Source organism: Pleuronectes platessa, chromosome 14 (genome assembly GCF_947347685.1).
Source record: "Pleuronectes platessa chromosome 14, fPlePla1.1, whole genome shotgun sequence".
Taxonomy (NCBI): domain Eukaryota; kingdom Metazoa; phylum Chordata; class Actinopteri; order Pleuronectiformes; family Pleuronectidae; genus Pleuronectes; species Pleuronectes platessa.
In genome coordinates, this window is record NC_070639.1 from 14,424,633 (window position 1) to 14,448,244 (window position 23,612).

The window sequence follows — 23,612 nt, forward strand, 5'->3', positions numbered from 1 at the left end:
TCCATTATTTTTCTCTATTTTGTGATTTGCAATAGAATATTTGATGAAGCTCCCTCAGGCCTCTGCAGGTTGTGTATCTCATTCCCATATTCATAAAGCATAAATCGATATAAGCTACAGCTACATCTGTGTGCTGCATCCTTCTCTGTGCCACTGACACATAAACAGACTGAATAATGTTTGTATGCAAACACCGAGCGACAAGGATCCGTGATGGGAGGCACGGGATTTCAACAACCCTCCTTTCTCCGTGATGGATGGAATCCTCACTGCTACCCAGATGGAGAGAGGTAGATGTGGGGAGGACACGGGGAGCACCAGGGGGATAATAGACAGAGGAGGATAGAGGGCAAAATCACAGCAAAGAAGCAAGGGGAAAAAGAAAGAAGATAAGGGATGTGAGGAACGTGAGGATGAAGTTTACAAGGTTTCAAAAAGTCTAGAGCTACAGGGCAATGTTGATCAATTAAAGATCAGAGATTTAAGATTAGATCAAGCATCTCTATCGACCTCCACAAATGTGTATCTCTCTGTATATGGTTCGCATATCTCGAGATTAGTCCATATATAAACCCAATTTTCAATTCATGAAAAACATTGACTCCAAAACCTTCATTGCAGATGAACCAGGTAGGATGAACGCAAAGTTCTCTAACTTTTGGGCACTGTCACTGTAATAAAAGGGATTATTTATCCGTTTCTATTATTATTTCCTGCAATGAAATGTCGCTTTCTTTGTTAAAAGTTAGAGGCAGAGATTGATACCACTCTCATGAGTAGCAGTAGAGTAAGTACTCGAGTGGATTGAGGACATATGGAAGACGGCGGGCATAGTGGGAAAACACAGGGAGAGGCAGGAAGACATGGTGATCGCAGCGGGGGAGGCAGAGGGTACAGGGGGAGTTTGGGATGGTCTAATAAATCGAGTGAGTGACTCCACTCAGTTTTGCCCATGGGACAAATCTAGTCGCGCTCACCGGCGCAGTGCAGCATCAGGGAATTGCAGGGTAATGAGAGCTTATTCTCCCCTGTAGTGTTTGTTCATCATCATCGCCACCCCCCCACAACCTCAGCCTCCCACCAGGCACACACACACACCCACAAACACACGCAGCTACACAGAAGCATGTAGATGCAGCAGTTAGATGCTGGTATGGAGTTTTACACAAGCCTGTGCCGACACACACACACACTAATGTTGCAGACACACTGTTGGTTTTTGTGAGTAAGGTCAAACAGCGAGGTGTTATTGCTTAAATCTGCTGCTGGCGCCAATTTTGGATGTCACACTCAGCGAGGCACACACACGTGCACGGATCAATGACACCCTCTTTTATCCACAGGTCTTTCTTAGCCTGAGGAGGCCAATCTGTCTGAGGGTAGATCCTACATGCAACCAACCACAACCTTCTATCACCCGTTTTCCCCCCCTTCCACTCTCTCTCTCTTCTGTCTCTGCAGTCCGGGCACCGTCCTCCTAGCCCCGGGGCCGGGCTGTGACCACCAGAAGTAGGCTGGTGGTCCCAGCAGGAGCTGAGGCTCAGACACACCATTAGCATGAGGGAATTAGAGTCATTATGAGAGGAAGGGCAACGGAGGACGAGTCCTTCCCTTGATCTGCAGAGGAGGTTTGGGAAGTTGTGTGAGGAGAAAAGACACAAAGAAGGAAAAGTTGTTCATCAGGTCACTGAGAAACATATGTCCAATATGTAGTACATGCAGTTATTATGTACTTGTACATGTGGTAGTATTGTGAATGGTCAGTACTCTGAATGCTACACGTGGAAGATGTAAATGTGTTTGTAACAAATACAAAAAGAGAATTCCTGTGTAATCCTTGTGCAGTCAATCAGTTATTTGTAATGAGAGGTGACATTTTTCAAATGAGAATCTTCAAGCTGGAAGAACAAAAATTCACTTAATTTTTTTTAATAAATGATTATTGTTGAAATATGAAGGCTCCTTTGTTTCTCCAGTGCAATAGTTTACTTGTTTAAAACACATTCAACAATGGGGGAGCAAATGGATGAGTTGTTTTAGGTCTAAGATTCATTTACGCAGCATCAAGTAAAATTATGAGTTTCTATTATTTGTTTTCCACAATATATAATGAAAATTTGAGCACAATCTTAACATTTTATTGCAATTAAATGAGTATATATCTCCTATAAAAAGTTTTTTTAAATACTTTTGTATAAGAGTAATATTGTTAGCCATGCAAAGGTGGGACAAAAGATTGAATCACCAAGATTTCAGGGTACTCAAAGTAAATTTTCACCAGGGCCTGAAAAAGGCGAAGACGAGCCCAGCGTAGTGAAAGAAGCTTATCCATTGTGTCTCCATTTATTCAAGGTTTTTCATTCATCACTTTCTTTGTTCTGCCAGACAGCACATTATTACTGTCACAGATAACGTGAGTCTATTCCATGTTTTTCCCCATGTCGCTGTTTAAACCAGACATCTACATTTATCTCTGAAAACTGACAGAGCAAACTGTTATGGGAAGGAAGCCGTGTGCCTCATTTCACACATAACCCCAACATAATCTTGAATGTCCCTAGATATTACATTTTTTTCCAATTTGCAGTGGATTTTCAGGGTTCCACATCTAAACCCAGCTTTTCTTTTAAAGGAGGATTGACCCTCTAATGGGTGGGGTGGGGGAGAGGGTGGGGGACACATCTGTCAAGTGCATAAACATGACCCTGTCTTTGAGTCTCCATCATCTCATTAACTTGTGCTGGGCAGCCGGGGCCGTCTCCATTATCTTTGCACGTGCAGAACATGAGTTGAATCTGGAGGATGGACTGAGCAATTATTTGCTTTTTTAAGCAAGGTCAGCAACACAGTCCAAACATCCACTGGTCACTTTGTTAACAGACGGACGGCGCGGCTACAGACTGTACAGACACGCTATGAAAGAGCCACTTTCTCTTTGTCTGGCGTCTGCAATTAAAAAAATCATTTCCACTTATAAAGTGCACAATAATAGCTTCGACCAATTAAAAGTGAATGTGTGAGATCACTGAGATAATGAAGAGGGAAAAGCTTTTGTCTGATAAAATGGTGTTTTCTTTTCCTTTGGCTTCACATTGAAATTCCATTCCCATTAACTTACAAATGACTGTCTTTTTTTCCTCATTAGAGCGATGGCACAGTGTAAACGATGTTGTTCTTTGTCACTTCTACACTGAATTATAAATCAAGACTCAGTTATAAATGAGAGGCAAAATAGTTTTTTTTATGTATATTGAGTTTTTTCTGAATATGACGGTGAATAAAAACCCACTCTTATTGCGTCACTCTGAGATGCACTAATGATTCTTTAATTAGACCTTAATGTCTGCGCTCCTCCCCCACCTCTGACACCCGCTATAGGAAGAGTGTTTCTGGAGGACGCAGCTTTAATAAAGCACTGACAACAGGCTATGAAAAATCTCTTTTTCACAAAATGTGTATTAGAAAGCTGGGTTATGTGTTATTGTGTTGTGCCAGGGTTAGGACGCAATCTTTTGAAGTCTTTATGAGGGTTTGGGCTTTTATAACAGATTATGATCCACCTTCAATGTACAGGCAGACACACAGTATGTGTATTTGTGGACAGCCGAAAAAGAATAGAACAATATCCAAGTCAGGTTATGGACAGATATTTCATCTTGATGTTAGTCAATTTCGTTGGTTTAAATTCAACATTATATATATATATATTCGCTCAAGTGAGATCAAATGAGGCAGCACCGGTTGGAGCAGAGCATTTAGGAAAAAAAATTGTAGTTGTGGATTTAGAAATATAAGTGATGTCTACGTCTTTACTTGAGGCAAGCAAACACACATTTAGCATATATCGTATGCTGTACTTAAAGATTGACACCACTTTCTCCTGTATTGCATACATTAGACCTAATATTGTGAAGAGTCTGAACAGTAGTGGTCGTGGTGTGTAGCCACACTTTTAATCAAAACAAAACTGCACTTAAACTGTAAATTGTACAGTGTTGGACAACTTCATATCCAATGCTGTAACACCATAATATGTAAATGTTGTTTTGTTGGATAATAATAAAAACCCCAAATTAGAGAAAAATATGTAATGCAAGAAAAGATAAGCAGCTTCATATCTGTCAGAAAAAGCGTTCGGTGATCAAAACCATGGTATGGTAAAGAGACCTGAGACCTTATTCATTAGTTCCCCTGACTGTGTTCTCCATCATCTTCACCACTGTCATCATCCCTTCACCCGCCGATCAGAGACTCGGCCCAGGCAGGTGTGTGTGAGTCTGTATTTCTCTCCAGGGCAGAAGAGCGGAAGCAACGGTTCCACAAAAACTCCTGATGCTGCACTCTGCTTAATGTGAGATATCATCATCAATGGCGCTCAGCATTATCTCACACCTGCCTCCTCAGGAGCGCAGCGTGAGGTTGAAAAGGATCAATCTTTTAATCAGGGTTAAAAAATCATTTGGCAGGATGCTGCATTGTGCTTTTATTTTTTGCTGAAAAAGGAGGTTGACTTAATGTGATGCACATTGTCTTCTTCTTTGTCAGTGTCTGAAAACCTAAAGGGTTGGACTTCCAGAGATTTTTCTTCTGTTACCGCTGAGACTCAGATCTGGGACACAACTCTTGTGACCTGTTTCTTTCAGGTTTCCTGGGACCTATCCCCCAAAAACATCCTTCCTCCCAGAGACGAGAGTTTCTCTGAGCAAGTGCCTGTGATCTGAAGTGGGTGGAAGTTTACTAAGCACGTGAAATCTCTTTAGATCTGCAGCACTGGAGGTGTCCCTAGTCCTTTAGTGCAGGATGAACCAACAGCTCTCTAACTCCACTTTAATTCCTGTCTCTAATCTTCTCCTCCCTCTGTTGCTCCCTCTAAAACATCCACTAATAAACAACTCTGTGCCTCATTAAGGATCAGAGGAGGAGAGGCACCGGCTGCTCCAGATGTTTGGCGGAATACCCCCCAGGTCCAGCAGCGTCTCTGTCAGAGAGCTTGTGTGTAACACTCGCTATCAAGTGTGCACGGAGGCACGAGCGTGTGCACAAACATGTGTGTGCGACCACACTCTGACAGTGTGCATCCTCCCTCCCGCTTCCTGCTCTGTCTGTGGGCATCCCTGTGAGTGCTCCACTGCCCCACTTCCAGAGCAGGCGCAGGCGGCGAGGGACGAGGCTTCCTCCGTGAGAACACTAGATGGAGATGTGGACAAACTCTGCTCAGCGTGCTTTTGTAATCAGTCTCTTTGTCTGCTGATGCTGTCACACTGAGTGATCTGTCAGGTCAACACATGCAGGTGACAGTATAAAATCTGAATGATTTATGAGGATGGTACCGGCTGTCTATGACAATCCTTACAGTCACTATTCTGCAGCTTTTCTGATGGATATGATAGAATCTTTTTCATTGCTTATTCTTTGTGGACCCGATCAGTGATTTTACAACATATTGATTATTAGTTTTTGTTTTAGTCTTCCTAGTCTTTACTATTCAAACTAATTTTAAAAAAGTACATATACTTTTGATTCAGTTTTCCACCCTCATTATCCTAACAAAATCTTGACTTTTTTTTTACATGATCCCTTTCCATGAAACAATAATTATTTGGTAATGTCATGTTATTTTCTTCCAAGCTGCTGCCCCACTTCCTTGTCTTCAGCTTAACATGATTTATGTTGCTTTTAAGAAATCAATGTAAATAAAACATGAGGGAAAATGAGGAGCTGCTGTTACCGTGTTGTCGTTTAGTCCTTGAAGCGTCATCAGTGACAAATGTGGCAACAACAGCATGTAGCTGATGGTCATGGAATTAATCATAGAGCTCACCTTCCTAAACCTTTCCCCACAGTGGGCGACAGCTCTCTGATGAACACATAATATGTATTGTGACCAAAAAGTCTCTGTTTGCCTGAATGTGTACTGTATGTTAAGCTCTGCACAAATCGGCCTCTTGTTTAGAAAAACTGACCCAACCATTGATTATCAGCCCAATATTATAGGTCTTTTTTCACAGAAGTCTTTGTCAAAGTTGTAAGATCACATGTATAGATAAAATTAACTGACCCAATTATGATTTTAATAAAAAGAAATTGTGGTGTCTCGATTGAAATGAGAATCATTTGTTTTATTAGATTAGATTAGAGTTGGCTCTTATGTTTAAATATTGAAGACTTTTACCATCATGAACCTGTTGGCTCTCTGTGTTTTTATGTCAAACACAACAGTCGATCCAATTGATCAGTTTTCAGCTTTTTATCCAAAGGGCCCGAGAATGGTAGTGGGCTTCAAGACGTCTGTGCAATGAATCTTCCTCTGTGAACTATTTTGAGCCTTTTCTTATTTTGTATTATTGATTTGTCATCGTCTCACAATCACCTTGTGTTTAGACTTTGCTTCCTGTTTTATTTTGAAACTTTTTTCCTGTGTCTCTATCACTTTAGTTCCTGTCTTTGTCTGGTTTCCCTCCTTTATTGATTTCCTCCCTCACCTTCATCAGTTCCACCTGTAGTTAACTTTGTGTATACATGTCAGTATCTTGTGTTCTCATGGTGTTTTCATATTGTTCATAGTGCTTGAGTTTTTTTACCTTTCTTTTTGCCTTTACGTTTTGGACACTGCTTTTCAGACTCTTGATTTGTTCACCACACTCGTAAGTCCTATTGAACACTGTTTGTTCGATCCATCCCCATCTGCATTTGGGTCCTCGCCTGTTAGAGGACATTTTAGTTCCCTATTAATAGCTCTATTAAAGTGGAGAACCATGCATGGATACATATATACAAATCAAATACAATGACAAATGCAGTTCATGTTAAATTGTTTAAAGTACGTATTAATGAAATGCCTTTTATTGTTTTGTACAGACGTCCTGTAAGAGGTGAGTTTTATTACATCGTCTTCATGTCAGTGTATCATGAGTGATGTCATATCGGTTTACTATACATGAACGTCTCACTGCTTCTAGGATGGATGATGTGGATGAGATTTCTTTGGACCTCACACTGAATCTCATTTTGAGACTGACAATGATGTCATGTCACTGACCTCACCAACAGGTGGCAGCAGACGGCTCTCAATCAATCAGGGCCATTCATTCCAGGAGGGAAACAACCGACAGTCATGTTAGACAAGACAGAAATAAATGAGCTGGACTATCTTATTCATACCGTTTTAAACATGTCATGACAGCCACAGCATGAGAGGAATGATGGTCAACAATGGTTTGAATACACGAGACAGTGAGTTTCAATATGCAAGAATTTTAAAAGAATGCGGGTCCTTTTTATTTTGGACCATTTAACTTTTGTTTCAAGGGTGAAAACTGAAATAGTTCCCCATAGATGACCTTAACTGGCTTACATGCACCTGCCTTTGAACAGCACCTGTTGCTACAGATGGCCTCATTCACACTTGGTGCAACACATTTCTTTTACATTGGCTATTTCTTCAAGTTAAATCTTTAGACAGTGAGCTTAAATAGAATAACTGATTAGTGTAGTAGTTTTAAAACTAGATTTAGACTTCCTGTTGGGTAATTTAATCAGTTAAACGGCTGAAGTACATTACCTTTTCAATTCAAAGAACCCCTATCTGAGATCTGAGACAATCTAGACCAGGGACTCCCATTTGATAAGATGTTTGATTTCCAGTGTTTTACTACAGGATGTGTATGAATATCAAGACCAATATATTGTTACTTTCTGGGTAGAACATGTTTGACTCATGACCTCAGCACTTCTAAAATCCTGACAATGACCCTGAGCCAGTCCTGGCGTTAGGGGTCTCATGAACTAATAGGTGTTATGACAGGTTGCATAATACCTCAAGTACATCATGAAAAGTTATGAATGGGAGCCTGCAGTGGGAACAGGACCTTTAGGTGCGGAGTTGTGTTCGAGCCTTGCTCCTCCACTGCAGGCCTGGCCCTTCCCCGGTGGGCGTGCGTAAACGGCCCCAGCATTCTCTAAATATAACTCCCCTCCAAAACAGAAAGACAGAAAAGGGGGAAAGGAACATTCATCCAATCAGAGGCGGTCTAAAACTTGTCAGAGGAAAAAAAAGGGGGGTGTCTTTCTGGATACAGTGTGTGTTTGTGTGTGTCTCATAGCGTTTTTGATTCATTTTGTGGCCCCGGGTTGCGTGGTGCTGGCTGTGCGCGCAGCGGGAGGCGCATTGTGCGTATGCAAACTGGACGACATGGCCATTGTGCGCGTTTGGGCATATATGGAGGCACCGGTGGCTCGGAGAATACAGCCCGTCTGAAGTCTCGGGGAGAGTCGCGTTTGTCTCCTGCACTCGACTTTTCTCCACTTTCCAACAAGCGCTCCGCTCCGTCGCTATGAGCTGCCTGGATGTGATGTACCACCAAAGCTATGGAGCGCACTACCTCCCTGCAGCGGCGTACAAGGCGACGTACTACAACCACCACCATCAGCAACAACAGGTGAGAGACTCGTCGCTCAACTTGAGCAGCGACAGAGGGACACTGACACAACTTCATTTAGTGAACAGAAGAAGGTTTACACAAGGTGCGATTAAGGATTAGGCGTGGGTACTTTATTTCCTGAGCATACCTGACAGAAAGAAAAGTTTTTAATGTACTACAGCACAGCAGCTAAAACTAAAATTAGACTGAAGGGGCTTTATGAGGATAAAGTGCTATTCAAGAAAAAACTTAAAAAACATAATGTGACCATCCCCAAAAAGCCTTCGTTCTTCACCCTTCACACAAACTTTGTATGTCTTCCACACACACCCAGCTCTTAAGGTTATGACACACAACTATTAATCCTATTATTCAAATGGTGATGTAATGGCAGCCATTCAGGAATGTGGATGAGGCACATTGAGCTTCACAAATAGTTGGAGAGCAGTATGGGAAAAAGGAAACCTGTTTTCAAACAACAACCATGCCGTACCCAGATCAAATAAATACTAATCACCTAAACGTATGGTTTATTTAAAGTTACATTTTATTTAGTCTAACGTTTTTCTTTCAGTATGTTGATTTAACTCGTCTTAAAACGATGTCTATGCTATTGTAAATGCACCTCTACTCTACTGAGGTGAAGTTTAATCCTCATTATTGAATCTCTGTTCTGTTTTTCTCAGAGGAAGCTGAGTGTCTACAGTAAGATGCAGGAGTGTATGGAGCAACAGCAGGAACACCAAGGACCAGGAAGAGGGATGCATCCCTCCAGGGACCAGGGCCTCCGGCCCGGTCCTGTACGCGAGCTAGGAGGCCGCAGATCAATGTCCAGCTCAGAGCTGAAGGACAGTACTCAACCAGCCGAGGCGGAGTACTTGAGCTCCCGTTGCGTTTTGTTCACGTACTTCCAAGGCGACATTGGCGATATGATCGATGAACATTTCTCCCGAGCTCTCAGCCAGTCCAGCGCCTTCAACAGTGAGACCAAGCCAATCAGAGTGACTCAGCAGTCGGCTTCAGCCACCGCCGGTGTATGGAAAGGTGAGAGGGGCTTCAAATCTGAGTTAATGTAACATTTGAAATGTTAGTGGTTGAAACGGAGTGGTGTCTAAGTGCTTATTTGTTTCTGTGTTTGTTTTAGATGGTGGTTCTCTCTCCGAGGGCCAGAGCGGCTCAGTTTGGAACAGCACCACCTATCCAACCCAGACCAGTCCCTGCCTCCCATCTGTCTCGGTCTCAGTCCACCCAGACTTTTGCCCCAGCCCTGTTTCCTTTAATCACCCAGACGGAGCTCTGTGGGCCGGACACATGCTCTCACAGGCCAGCCTCCCTCCTCCGGCCACGCTCCCCGAGAGCTGGACTTACAGCCTGAACAGCCAGAGCACGAGCGGCTACCCCAACGTCCATGACGTCTACCATCCTCACCCCCACGCACATATCCACTCCCGGCACCACCACCACCCGATGCTCCATTCATACCCGGCCCACAGCCCAGCGCTGGATCCAAGGTTCAGTCCTTTGCTGCTTCCGGGTGTGAGGAACCAGGGTCAGCCAGCTGCCAACCCTGGGGGCTCCCCACACAGTGAGGGGGTGAAGACGGAGATGAATCCTGGCAGCAACAGTCCTGTAACAGCTACGTCTGTCACATGGACCCCATCAGCCCTTCATGGATCTCTGGAGACATACGACTCAGGTAGATACAACAAAACAATGCAGCTCTGAGCACTTGTCTGACTTCACATGAGCTCAATCTTTGTAAACAGCAGTAAAAAGCATAATGATAATCTGAATTTATCTTTCTGTCTCTGCAGCTCTTGATCAGACCAAAGCAAAGACGTCAGTTTGGTTCTAATTGCTGAACTGAGAAGAATCAATTGAAACCAAAAAGGATCCATTCTGTGGCTTTATCAATGTATGGCTGCGACACCAGCACTGTATTGTAACTGTAGATAGAGAATGCTAACTGTAGCTTTGACTATGAGTCCTGCACTGTCCATACAACTTATTATGAGGGTTAACTCAGGCTTTGGACTTGAACTGACAGCGATCTAATGCTTTGGCTGCAGGTCAGAGGTCAAGAATTTCGCAAATGGCAAGAAAACACACGACTAGCTTTAAGGATTGAAGTCCTCCTCTTCACTGTCGGCACCAAATTATTTTTGATGCAATGTGAGACCAAGTGGTTCTGTTTCAAGAGCTTCATTTGGATCCACATGTTCTTTTGTACAGTATGTTTGTCGATAACTGTAAATTTTATTTTTGTGTACAGTTTTGCCATGCTACGTTTGCTGGATGACTTATGCTAATTTGTTGCCTGAATGCTACTTTTACATTTTTTGCCTCTTGGGTAATGTGTAGTGTAAATATTGATAGTGAAATAAAGTTGTTAAACATTTAAAGCTGTATTTGCAAATGAGTTATTTTTCAGACTGTTCTAATTAGTTCCAAAAAGAATTTGTGGAGCATAAACAAATATTTGTTATCACAAAAATGTAATTCTGCGTCTTCCTGGAAGTTCATTAAGTTAAAATCCTGCTCCTAAAAGACATTGATTTGTTGGGCACCATGTTGTGCAATACATCCAGAGATGTTCTGATACGGATTGTAGGATTCAAAATTTCTCTGATACTGCTGGAAATTGCTAAGTCGAGCATCTGCAGTTTCGTAAATCTATGTACAGATCTGATACCACATTTTTAAAGTATTTTAGTTTCTCTTAAATTAAACTGTGATACTGCTACTGGTAAGTACTGTTTTAAGGGCCGCCAATTACTGATTTTAGGTTGTGAAGCATTGGCTAGAGCTAGCTAAAATGTCCGTGGTTTGGCAGTATTTAACACTGGAAAGTCTCACAAGTAAATCCGCAACGCTCAATCAGAAATAACTATGACATGCATCATTTTATGACTGTTAAAATTTGTTATACAAGTAGTTATTTTATTATTTACTGGTATCGGTACTTGGTATTGGTATCAGCAAAGTTAAGGAGTCGGGAAGGGGTCAATATTATCGGAACATCCCTAATGAAATACTTTGTGTTACCCCCAATATACACGAGGCTTACCTAAGCCCCAGGACCTTTGTCATTATTTCATTAAAATCTAAGTTTTAAGGGTTGATGACTTATCAAAAATAATCTCAGAATTACTGAAGGATAGCAGGTTATTAGGTCAGTGTACGTAGAAAGTTATTGCGACAACCAGATAACTTTATAACTTCTAATACAATCCAAATTATCTACAAAAAGCCTAATGTTATACTCGCTGTTTTGATGGTTGCAATCCTCAATAACACATTGTACCAGGTCTGTTGCCAAACAACAAGTTGTGCACAATGGACCAAACAGGAGCTGACCTATTGTACCAGTGGAAGTGGATTGCATTCCTCAGATAACTCTGAAAGGTACCATGACAGGTTTGTTGTCTGTCTCCACACAAACATACATGCAAAAACACACACAATCCCAGACTGATGAGCACATACCAAAGAATGCATTTCCTGTCTGGACAGGAAGTTTCTCGGATAGTAGCACAATACTCACACGCTCAAATACCTACACAAAGAGAGAGACACACACATTCACACACACGTGCAAAGACATGTTTCAGGTTTTGTTTAGTTTTTTATTCAGGTTTTTCATACATATTTTGTCAGGTGTCTGAATGAAGATCATTGATTAACGATTGATCACAATGTACATATACTGACACTGAACTCTGAGGATGGTGCTCACTCCTCTGGTGCAAGGACCGGACTTATTTGTACCCATCCAATCATAATGAACAGCTGCCTGAGCTTGTGTATGGGTGGCCGTGTGTGTAGGTGTGTGTGTGTGTGTGTGTGTGTGTGTGTGTGTGTGTGTGTGTGTGTGTGTGTGTCTGTGTGTGTGTGGTGAGTGGTCTGACCAGGTGGTATGATCAGCAGGCGTAGTCCACTAACATTCCAGCCTCCTCTGCTACAAACAGCATCTCATTCTCTGCTAACCAGTATATTTCTAATCTGGACCTCAGCTACTGCATTTCTGTCCAAAATATCAGTAAATCATGACGCATTGAAATAAAGAACCTGGATGGAAAAGGGTCAGAAATAATGAGATTAGTTTTTTATCACTTCCTCATCCAACATGAAACGAGCCTGTTAATGAATGAGTTTTTTTTTTTTATACCTACTTGTGAACCATTTATATAAACATTGGCTCATGTTCTATTCAAGTTTCCTACTAAGACAAGACGTGTCAGTGAGGCTGCGTGAAATCTACCAGGCTACATCCACACTAATAGGTCTTCACTTTAAAAAGTTTTAAAGAATAACAATCGCTCTGTATCAGAAGTAATACCTACACACCTGAAAATCTGTATCATATAACCATTCATGAACACTCGTATGCACATGTTGCTGTAAGCAGGAAGCAGATGTAAACTTGGTCGCAGAAAATGCTACGAATAAGGAACATCAATCAATCAATCAAATTTTATTTGTATAGCCCATATTCACAAATCACAATTCGTCTCATAGGGCTTTAACAGGGTGTGACATCCTCTGTCCTTAACCCTCAGCAAGAATAAGGAAAAACTACTAAAAACCCTTTTAACAGGGTAAAAATATGTAGAAACCTCAGAGAGAGCCACATGTGAGGGATCCCTCTCCCAGGACGGACAGACGTGCAATAGATTCCACGTGTAGGAAAACATCATCAAGATTAAAGTTTTAAGCAGCATTGATGAGGGTAAACATTTTGAAGGATAACTATATATATATATATATATATATATATATATACTATATGTCAAGCAGTCCTGCTGCAATCATAGTCTAAGGGCAGCAGCCAGCAAGATCATGATCCGCCGTCCAGATCGGATCCACTATAGTCCACAGTTATTGTCCACTGCTGCTTATTAGGATCCATCATCAGCAGCCGACCTCGGTCGTGGTCCACCACGATTATATGATGCCAACGCCACACAGGATCCGCCATTACCACTATGATCAGCCCGCACGATATAGAATCCGCCATACTGGATCCACCATTGTGACCTCTGATATGTGATCCACAATCGTAATCCATGGTGCGGCCACAGTGGGCCCGGATCTGCAGGCGATAAAGCAAAGGGACTCGGGGAAGGGGACAAGTCAGTAACATGTACTGATGAGATATGACTTACTTCGATGTGATAGGGATGAAGAAGAGGAAGAAGAAGCAGGAAAGAGAAGCTCCGTTTGTCATGTGTCATCAATTCCCCTTGCGTCTTAGCGTCATCAGGGGTTTTTGCCTTGTAATCAATGATACAATGATAGAGGCTGAACTTGGGGGTACACCGAGGCTCAAGGTAAATCTGACTCCTTACTGGTTTGTATGGTAGTATGATGAAAACCATGTGGCCCACTCAGTAGATCAGCCATCAATACCTCCATGCCTTTTTTAACTAAACGCTTCCTATTTTAGAACATAGGACAAGTAACGTTCTGCCGCACTAATTAGCTCTAACTATAAGCTTTATCAAAAAGGAAGGTTTTGAGCCTACTCTTAAACGAACAGATGGTGTCGGCCTCCCGAACTGAAAGTGGTAGATTATTCCACATGAGAGGGGCTTGATGGCTGAAAGCTCTGGCTCCTACTCTACTTTTAGAGACTTTAGGGACGACAAGTAAACCTGAATTCTGGGAGCGGAGTGCTCTAGTGGGTTGATAGGGTACTAACAGCTTTTTAAGGTAAAATGGCACCATATTATTCAGGGCCCTGAAGGTGAGGAGGAGAATTTTAAATTCTGTTCTAGATTTAACCGGAAGCAAGTGTAGCGATGCTAATACTGGAGAACTGAATGAATGTTAAAAAGGTGGGTCAGGGATTTCTTTCCTTGGAACAACGACAAGGTGGAACCATTAATGGAAATAGTTTTAACGACACCTTGTAATCAAGTAATGAATGATGTGATCTAATCAGGAAGAACATGTGAATGTCTACATTATTGGATCCGAAATGAAACACAACCACACAGTTTTTAATTAAGTCGGGGCCAGCAGCTTTTCCAAAAGTCTCACTTTAAGTAGCTTGAAACGCTGGAATAGTGTGGAGACAGATGGAAAACTGAAAATGGTGATGTGGTTTGAAGATAAACAATATAAGTGTGGATGAACCTTTAACCTGAGGCAGCTCAAAGGAATTGATTCCGTTCTAGTAAATATTTCAAAATGTCCTTTATGGAAAAGGTCCCAGTGTTAGAGGTTACATTTTTTAACATGGACATGTTTACATCCATATAAATCATTTTCAACAGAGCAACCTATGAAATAGGGAATAATGCTTAAATATAAAATGATAACTCAAGCAAAAAGTAGAAACTGAAGCAAACTGTGAGGTGCAATTTATTCGTTCACATGTCAGCACACTCATATTTTCCCTTACAGTTTTTTTGCTTTGCTGCAAGAGGTTTTCTGTGACCTCCTCTATCTGAGCATTCAATACGACAGGCCTCAGGAAAACAATGGAGAAAAAACATGGCAAGAGGAAGAGTATTTGGAAATATTCTCCAGCAATATTCCCTCCTCTTCTTCCAAGCCCCTAATTAGCATTAGCATGTAGCCTCTGCATCAGCATGTAGTGCAGTTATATGCTAACAGGCGTCCCGCTGGCAGCCTTGGAGGATCTCCACAGGCACTTCCACTACAGGAAGAGCACTGAAGATACAGAAACACAGACCTGAGAGCTGAAAGGGAGTGAATTAATATGTCCATTATAAATGGCCGAGCCAGAGGTTTAGGAAATGTTGCATGTGTAGCATTAGTGTTCCATTAAAGTTTAAATAGCCAACGCTTTGTGCTGACATTGACGATCTTCACAGCAGTAACTGATGACACCAGCATAGAATGTGTTATTATAACTGACAATATAACAGTAAAGCATTTAATTTCTTAAAATAATATGTAATAATTGCTATCAACACATTGTACACATCTTTCCAAATCAATCCAATCAGTTTTTTTTACATAGGTACACACACACACATGCACACACACGCACACACACACACACACACACACACACACACACACACACACACACGCACAACAGTTATCCCTTACACAAAATACATCAAATGAGCAATGGATGAGCCTGAAGCCAATCTGAGGCTTTGCATCCTCATCTCCTCTTTGCAATGATTGCCTCTTTTGTAACCAATATTTATTTCCTTTTTGTACCAGAGAATCACATTACTTTTTTTCAGGGATGACAAAAAATAGATTTATTATGTCTTTTTTTCTTTTTGTGGAATTCACATTTTCTTCTGACCCGATGAGTCCTGTTAGAATTTGTTATGATGCCAGATCAGCCCTCAGATTATTGAACTACTCACCTCTCTACTGTGCTCATATATATATATATATATATATATATATATATATATATATATATATATATATATATATATATATTTAAATATAAATTTAATACTTATATTGAATTGAATCAAATTAAACCAAGTGCTGAAGAAACAGCAGGAGAATGGCAGAGTCGCAGGCTGAGGGTCCACAAAAAAGGGGGAAAAGAAAGAGTGAGAGAGAAGGAATCAGTCATAACACGGCCAAGCTACACATTCCAGAGTAATTGAGCAGATGATTAGTCTCACAATCAGCAACATAACACCAGCTGCCTGAATGGAGAGAGAGGAGAGGAGAGACAAAAAAGAAACAATACAAGAGGTATTTGATGAATATGATGATTTTTTTTCTCCCAGCTCCATCATATCCTTTAATTCAATTTTCCTCTGTATTGACCTCAAACATCTTTTTCTCACTTCCAGCCCCGCGCCTACAAATCTCAAGGGTAATTAGAGCTAATTTGCCCTCCTCGTGCGAGTATTAGGGGTGTTAGGGGTATTAGTGAAAGGCTCAGCTTTCACCACTCTGTTTGTGTCAACAGGGCAGCCTAATGAAGCATGCTGGGAGTTTCACAGAACACTTCTCCTGCTGATTACGCTTGATTCCTCTCTGTTTTAAATGATACCTGATTCCTTGTTAATACAAGGAGGAACACCCAAGGAGTGCAAACAGCGGATGTTTAGCCCCTCAAAACAAGTATTAGTATCAGTGTTGAAATTAGGATAAGTTTAAAAATGGTATTTCCTTAATTTCCTCCAATCAACCAAATGCTGCAGGTCCAATATGTAATTGAGGTTCGAACAGGACCACCGTTAAATCTCTCTAAACTTTCCAATCTAAGATTAAATTAGATCATTAAACTTTCATTTAATTTATTTGGATTGAATGGAGCTGTAATGATACCATGAAGCAAAAAGGGTCACAGCACAAGAGAGGAGGTAATAAGAAACTGATGAGGAAGGAAGAGCTCCAGTTAACAGGCGATGATAATTGACAATTATTTACACGTTTACAGAACAGAACTTATATATGAAACTATCCATTTTAACGGTAAATGGTAAATGGCTTTGTATTTATATAGCGCTTTTCTAGTCTTGATGACCACTCAAAGCGCTTTACCGTACAGTTCTACATTCACCCATTCACACACACATTCATACAGTGCATCTATTCGCAGCACTTAGTTATGCTATGGGGGGCAATTCGGGGTTCAGCATCTTGCCCGAGGACACTTCGGCATGCAGATGGGTCAGACTTGGGATCGAACCGCCAACCTTCAGGTTGGAGGACGACCACTCTACCCCTCAGCCACAGCCGCCCGCAACAGGCTTTAACAGGCTTATCGGTTTCCTCATGTGTTGCATCTTTTAAATAATCTGTTAAAGATGTAGTTATATATTTTTGGCCAATTGGGGACTGTATATAAAGATAGACAATGCATTTCCACTCCCTTGAGTTGTTTGAAAATGAAGCCAAAATATCCAGGTGCCACCATCTTGCACCTTTTGACTGAGTCACGATGTTGAGTGGGGTCGAGATTGTCATTTTTGGGGAAGGAGTCATAATGTAGATCTTTTTATGTCATTTCATTAGCTGTATTTTCAATATTCTGACAAAGTTATCTCAATAACTTGCAACACAAATATCTGGCTGTTAATTACTGAATGGGCCTCTTACTTTTCTTCCAAATGACTGATGAAATTTGCACGATGACATCCTGATTGATGAGAGTCGTGAAGCCGAACCAAAAAGGTGAAGTTGTGTGACAAGAAAACCAAAAAGAAAGAAAGCAGTAAAATTCTGCATATAGATTCTGATTCATAACCACGAAAAACACTTCTCCCCTCACACACAGCCATGTCATGTTGATTTATGCCTTTTTTTCATTTGCATTCATTATTTCATAGCTGCAGCAGTAAATATACCCCATGTTGTATTGCATAACACTGGCTTGGATCAACTGGCCATCTAACATGGTTCACCAGTTCAGTGATTTTCGTAGTACAGCTCACTGGTATTTTCTCACAGACAAAGGAACACCCTGAACAATTGCATGGCTTCACTTTTATGACTTCAGGATGTTTAATCAGAACCGGAGGCAAAGGAAGAAAAAAAAAGGGTGCATTTTAACAGTCACAGTTTCATGTCTTGTGTTTATCTGTGTATTCACATATGGCAAGTCCACGATCCTGAGTGGTGAGCATACGGTCTGCAGCAGCTCCGACGGCCGAGGGCTGGCTGTTAAATCAAATTTTAATACATAGTTACACCACGAGAAAAGATCAACATTTAAGACTGTTTACAATGTACGGCATGAACATCCACCCATAACAGAGGCCAGCCACATTCCTCTGCCTGCCCACACACAGAGCAGCCGGGATGCTCGGTGATTTGTGTGGAGCTTAGAAATTCACTTTTAGACATTCAAAATAAGAAATACTGGTGCCTGTTCTAAACCGGTCTTGAATAGGCTGTTCTATTGGCCTGTGTTACTGCTCTGGAGCCTCAAAGTCCTCAAAAAGTTTGACAAGATAATGTCACTATTTATTGTTTGCATGCTGGGCGTTGTTTTTGTTGTGTTTATAAAAAGTCAGAAAACTTGGCATTCATCCTACATGGTCTATCTGTAATGATTATTCAGAGGTCTGTTAATCTCTGATCTCAATCCTCCGACCCAAATTCACAACATTTCAAGGTAAAAGCTCGGTAAGTCAGCTCAGTAGTAAGCATTCGGTAACAAAACAAACATATATTTATTTTGTAGATTCTGGAGGGAGTGAAAAAAAAGACAATAACTTAATTCCTTTTTCTTCAGATTATTGTTTATCGTTCATTGCTCTTTTCATTTACCAAACTCAAATCCTTTCTCCATCAGTGTAAAAGTCTCTCCATTCATGAAGGCCAGAGGAGCTGCTGCAGCAGCAGCAGCAGCAGCAGCAGCAGCAGCAGCAGTCGGTTGTTTCAGTCAGCTCCGCTCTGGGTAATGTGCCAGTAACCACAGAGGCCAGTACATAGCTGTCATTCCTCTGCTTACTGAAAGCACATTTAGCAACCAACACCTGTTTCCCCTGCTCATTCTCCACTGCAGGCTGCTCCGCTACAGCTCTGCCTGCATCATGAGGAGGAGGAGCACGGATTCAACTCTTAGGACTTTTCACACACGCGTATTCCGCTATTTCAGGAATGAAGCTAATGACATTTTTTATTGCAAACAGTAACAGTAGAAGCGAGCCCAGGCTGAGCTAAATATTCCCCAGTATTTTGGCACATCTTCTCATGGAAATGGTTGTGGTGATCATTGAGAAATATCTGCAGGTTTCAACACAGGTTTCTCTGTCACACTCTGATGATCAAGCCGCTGGTCAAACAAAAACTTGTATTAAACTAATAAAACATAAAGTAGTGAGGAAGGAATGTGCACAATTTATGAGAAGAACTGTTAATGTTCAACAGAGGTTTTTCCATTTCCAGGTTCCTTTATTACAGTTGACCTGTTCTTGTTTTGATGACCCAAGAAATTAAATCCATCCATTAATAATGTGCTCAACAAATTACTTTAGCCTATAGAAAATTCTGTCTTTAACCAAGACGAAGGTCCGAGGTCAGGGTCAAGAATTTGGCCGAGCTGGAGATGGTTGTGGTTCTAATGGACACTTTCGTGTGGTGGCCACCAAGCTGAGAGCTTGATTCTCTGTCATCGGATTAAAGGATAGTGCTCGAGCAATATTGAAACCATTCCTTTCCACTGATACTGTCAGTTGGATAAATATTATACAATTTAATTATGGGGCACTCAATAAAGCATGTGCCTCTGTCAAGGCCCAAAAGTCCCCTTGAGTCAAGCCTCACCCCATTTCACACACTCATAGATATCAGTCCTCTAAATGTGCCTGATATTTGGGAAGTTTTGTGGAAATCTGTTCGGTAGTTTTTGCGAATACCCTGTTGACAATCGAGTAAACGTGTCGGAGATAATAAGATAGAATTGTCATGAGAATGGTGAGAATTCTCACATAGAATCTAATACTGCAGCTATTTTGTTTGGCAAATCAGTTGAAAAGGGACGGAACCGCAGTTACTCAGCAGTGGGGGAACCATTGCTCTGCCACCTGCCTGTCAATCATCCTCTAGGCAGAGTTATGCGACCCTACCTGCTGCTACTGTCGCATGCTGCCCACAATGACCATACCACACATACCACAGCCACAGAGGGACATTCCTGGCCCACAGTGTTGTTTTTGTGTTTTTTCACTTTTTACTTTATGTGTCACTGGAACAAGGTTTCTACTGAGGATTGAAAAGACAAAGGACGTTTTTTCCTGCAGGAAAGGGTGGAGACACAAGCTGTGCAGCATCAAAAACCAAATAGATGGATAGAAAGATGGACCGATGGGAAGATCCAGTGTACTTAACAAACAAAAACAGTTATTTTAAAACATCCTTGGAAGTTATGGCTGAGTAGTGCAAATGCATGGGGCAAAGCGAATGTAACCCAATTAAAAGGCAACAAACATGAAGCATCCTGTTACCTTGAATAAAATTAGGGGTTTTCTCTGGGTTTGAAGAGTTTTGGACACATTTCGGATATTGTAGACACACCAAAACAAATGGCATACTTCTAGTTGTTTATAGACGTTTTAATATGATTTTGTGATTCTTCTTATACGATTCCCCTGTACTGTATCCCTGCTAAATAGGCTAACAGCAGATATTGTTAAAACAGCACCTAAACAGCTCGTACAGGATCAAATGGATTAGCTCAAATTACTGTTATTACTAATCTAAATGAGATTACACTAAATTATTGGTTTGGAAAATGAAAGTGGGCCTCTCCCACTGTGTGTGTTTGTGTGTGTGTGTGATCATGTGTATAGACAGTGTAATCTGAGGGATAACATGGTACTTATCCAGCTGATCCCCCCACCTCCCTGGGTTCTGACAGGTTGACACCCATCATTCTGCACATTAACTTTGCCTAATTGGCAGGTAATTCCCCGCTCCCCTACCGTACTTCATTGTCCCGCTATTGTCCCTGTACTTGGCCCCCGCTGTCTGGGTCTTTGTCCCCAAATGCAGCCAGGCGGCTTGCACCCAAACAGCCACTCAGCAGGACGTCTTGTCCGATCCCAGACACCCAGTGGGTCCTGTCACTGGAGCCTGGGGAAGTGAAGTTGGGAGCTTCCTCTGTGATGTGACCCCCATGCTGGGAAGCTCTCTACGAGGCTGACAGGCGAGCCGGCCCTAAAAGTTTCAACCTGACAGCATCAGCTGCAAGCCCACCCCTCTCCACACACACATCTCTTGAATCACAATATGCAGGTTATCCGGATTATGTTTCAATTCGGATTTAATGTTTTCACTTTTATTGTGATATAGTTGGTTTTCCATTTGTGATACTTCTGTACAACTCTGTCCTCCATTATTGGACAGATGTCTTTTCGATCGTGTGCTTTGCTTTGAGCTCCGAAAAACAATTGTTATAGAGTGACATCAGCATAAATGCCAGTCTGCCGTCCTCGCTGCCACATTACACAGTTTGATTCCCATACAGCCCTTGTTCTTTTTTCAATGTCTCTCTCTCAAACATACAAACACACAAATTCCGGCTGTACTGTAGCTCTCGTCCAACCCTGACAGTGATTGACAGGTGTTTGCCGAGTCACTCGGCGAACTCGGACACGAGACATATGGGAGCCCCACCCTCCTGTCACGTCCGCCCTCCCATGGGTCTTTTGTTGGCCGAGGTGGAGGTGGCAGGAGCAGTCAGGAGCTTGTCAGAGCAACAGGAAGAGGATAACACACTCCCTCTCTCTCCCTCTCTCTTTCTTTCTCTCTCTCTCTCTCACGCACACACACACACATCTACACAAACACAGACAAATTCCCCGCTCTTTACAGCAACAACCCACATACACTTTACACTGTCAACCCCCCTGGGAGTGGGTCAGCTGTCATTAACTTCCCCAGACTTCCAGTGAGAAGGGGTGCTTCCCCTTGCTCCCAGCCCCTCACAGGTGACTATCACTGGGGGCTCCATGCTGGGGAGGCCAGCTTCTCTACTGGAAATCTCCATCCTATCAATACAGAGGCCAGAGAGACTTAAGTTAAAGAGAAATTAATTATGTATTCTACTGTATGTTTATGATTTAAAACAATGACGTGTGAATGTACAAAACATACCACATTTATATGTGTGTGCTCACATCTACAGCTTTATGTGATTATGTTTCATATGGTTCATTTATATTCTGAGTTTAAGTCTTCGTAGATTTATCTGTGTACGTGTGTGTGTGTGTGTGTGTGTGTGTGTGGCGGTCGGGGGGGTGGGTATCTGTGGAATTTGTGTGTGATATAAAGACTCTCTCCTCGCGCCACAATGGTGTCTTTGACAGGCGGGAGAAGGGAAGGCTTTGTTTGGTGACACCACACAGTGTTGTGAATGCCCGACATAGCTGCCATTCCTCTCTCTATGCCCTCCGCCAGGCCACAGGCTTATCAGGGATTCCTCTCCTTTTCTATCTGCCCACGCACAGCCGTTCACTGTGTGTGTGTGTGTGTGTGTGTGTGTGTGTGTGTGTGTGTGTGTGTGTGTAAGGGAGGGAAAGAGTTTGTGAAGCAGTGCTGTTAACACCAAGGAAAATGCAAATGAGCTGTGGGGGAGAACAGACCCTCTGTTTGATTACATATTTCTCCACAAGTGGACCAATTTGGCTGCCATATTTTTTAAACAATCTCAAGAACCATGTCTACATTGGATTGGGTTTGACTCTGCACTTTGAATGAAAGAACTTAAGCACATGATACATCGATCTTTATGTTATTGAACTCAGAATTACAGTGATGATCAAGAAAATAATGACAATATTTAGGGCCTCAATATCCTGAATCAAGATAATGGAGCTCAAAGTGGTGCAAGTATTAGTGCACACAAGGCCATGGAAACATGTATATGTACAAAATGTTGTTATATATTTATATTGTCCATATCCATTATGTTCCCTTGTCTACCTCATTCTGACTTTCTGCTGCTGTAACAAACCAATCGTAGCTCCTTGCACATTTTTTTTACCTTTTATTAAGTTACTCCAAACAAAGTTAACTGGTTTATCAGCTTTATCAACTTAAAACATTCTTAGTTTTTGACGTTTCATGTGTCACATGAAATTCAGTAGATCAGAAAACATTCCTAACAATAACTACCAAAGATTAAAGTAAAAGCACTCATGAAGAGTAAATTAGTCCTGTACCATAAACTTTGATTGTGTAATTCTTTTACATTTTACATTTTTTTTATTTAGTCAACTCCAAAATGCAGGCTAGTCTTCCATGCAGAGTGACAATGCAAGCAATCCTATTTCGTTTGCTCAGACTAATCTACAAGGTCACTTGGCATGTTTACCCCCATAGATGAACCCTTTTGTCAGACATGAATGGTAATATTTGATATTTGTGGTAGACATTGTTTGGCAATATGAATTTCCTGTTTAAGTTATGAATCGGAGGGAGATGAGAGATCAGCTCTGTACTCAAACAACCGGGTTGAACGAGTAACCTTTGGTGCAGCATGCCTGCCTTCAACAGACCTGATTAACTTCAGGGACAAACCGACCACTTGGAGCCGGGGTGCAGCTGTGCCTCCTGCTGTTTGTCTGGTCCAACTTGAATCGAGTAAATCGCATTAAAAGCAAGTCTATGATTTGAGCAGCGACTGGAGATGCAGCGCTGATTGAACAAGACAACTATCTTCCTCAGGCAGGTTGTTCCAGGGTTCATACTTCTTCCCCCATTTTCCATCGTCTAATCCTCCTCTCT

At 41.7% G+C, this 23,612-nt stretch overlaps 1 protein-coding gene across 1 annotated transcript; it reads left to right on the forward strand.

Moving 5' to 3' along the window:
• Window positions 1-8,003: 8,003 nt before the first annotated feature.
• vgll3 (vestigial-like family member 3) lies at window positions 8,004-10,822 on the forward strand. Its single transcript, XM_053439975.1, has 4 exons — window positions 8,004-8,438; window positions 9,107-9,464; window positions 9,565-10,116; window positions 10,235-10,822. Exons 1-4 carry the CDS (start codon window positions 8,334-8,336, stop codon window positions 10,273-10,275), a joined length of 1,056 nt encoding a protein of 351 aa, XP_053295950.1. The 5' UTR covers window positions 8,004-8,333; the 3' UTR covers window positions 10,276-10,822.
• Window positions 10,823-23,612: the final 12,790 nt, after the last annotated feature.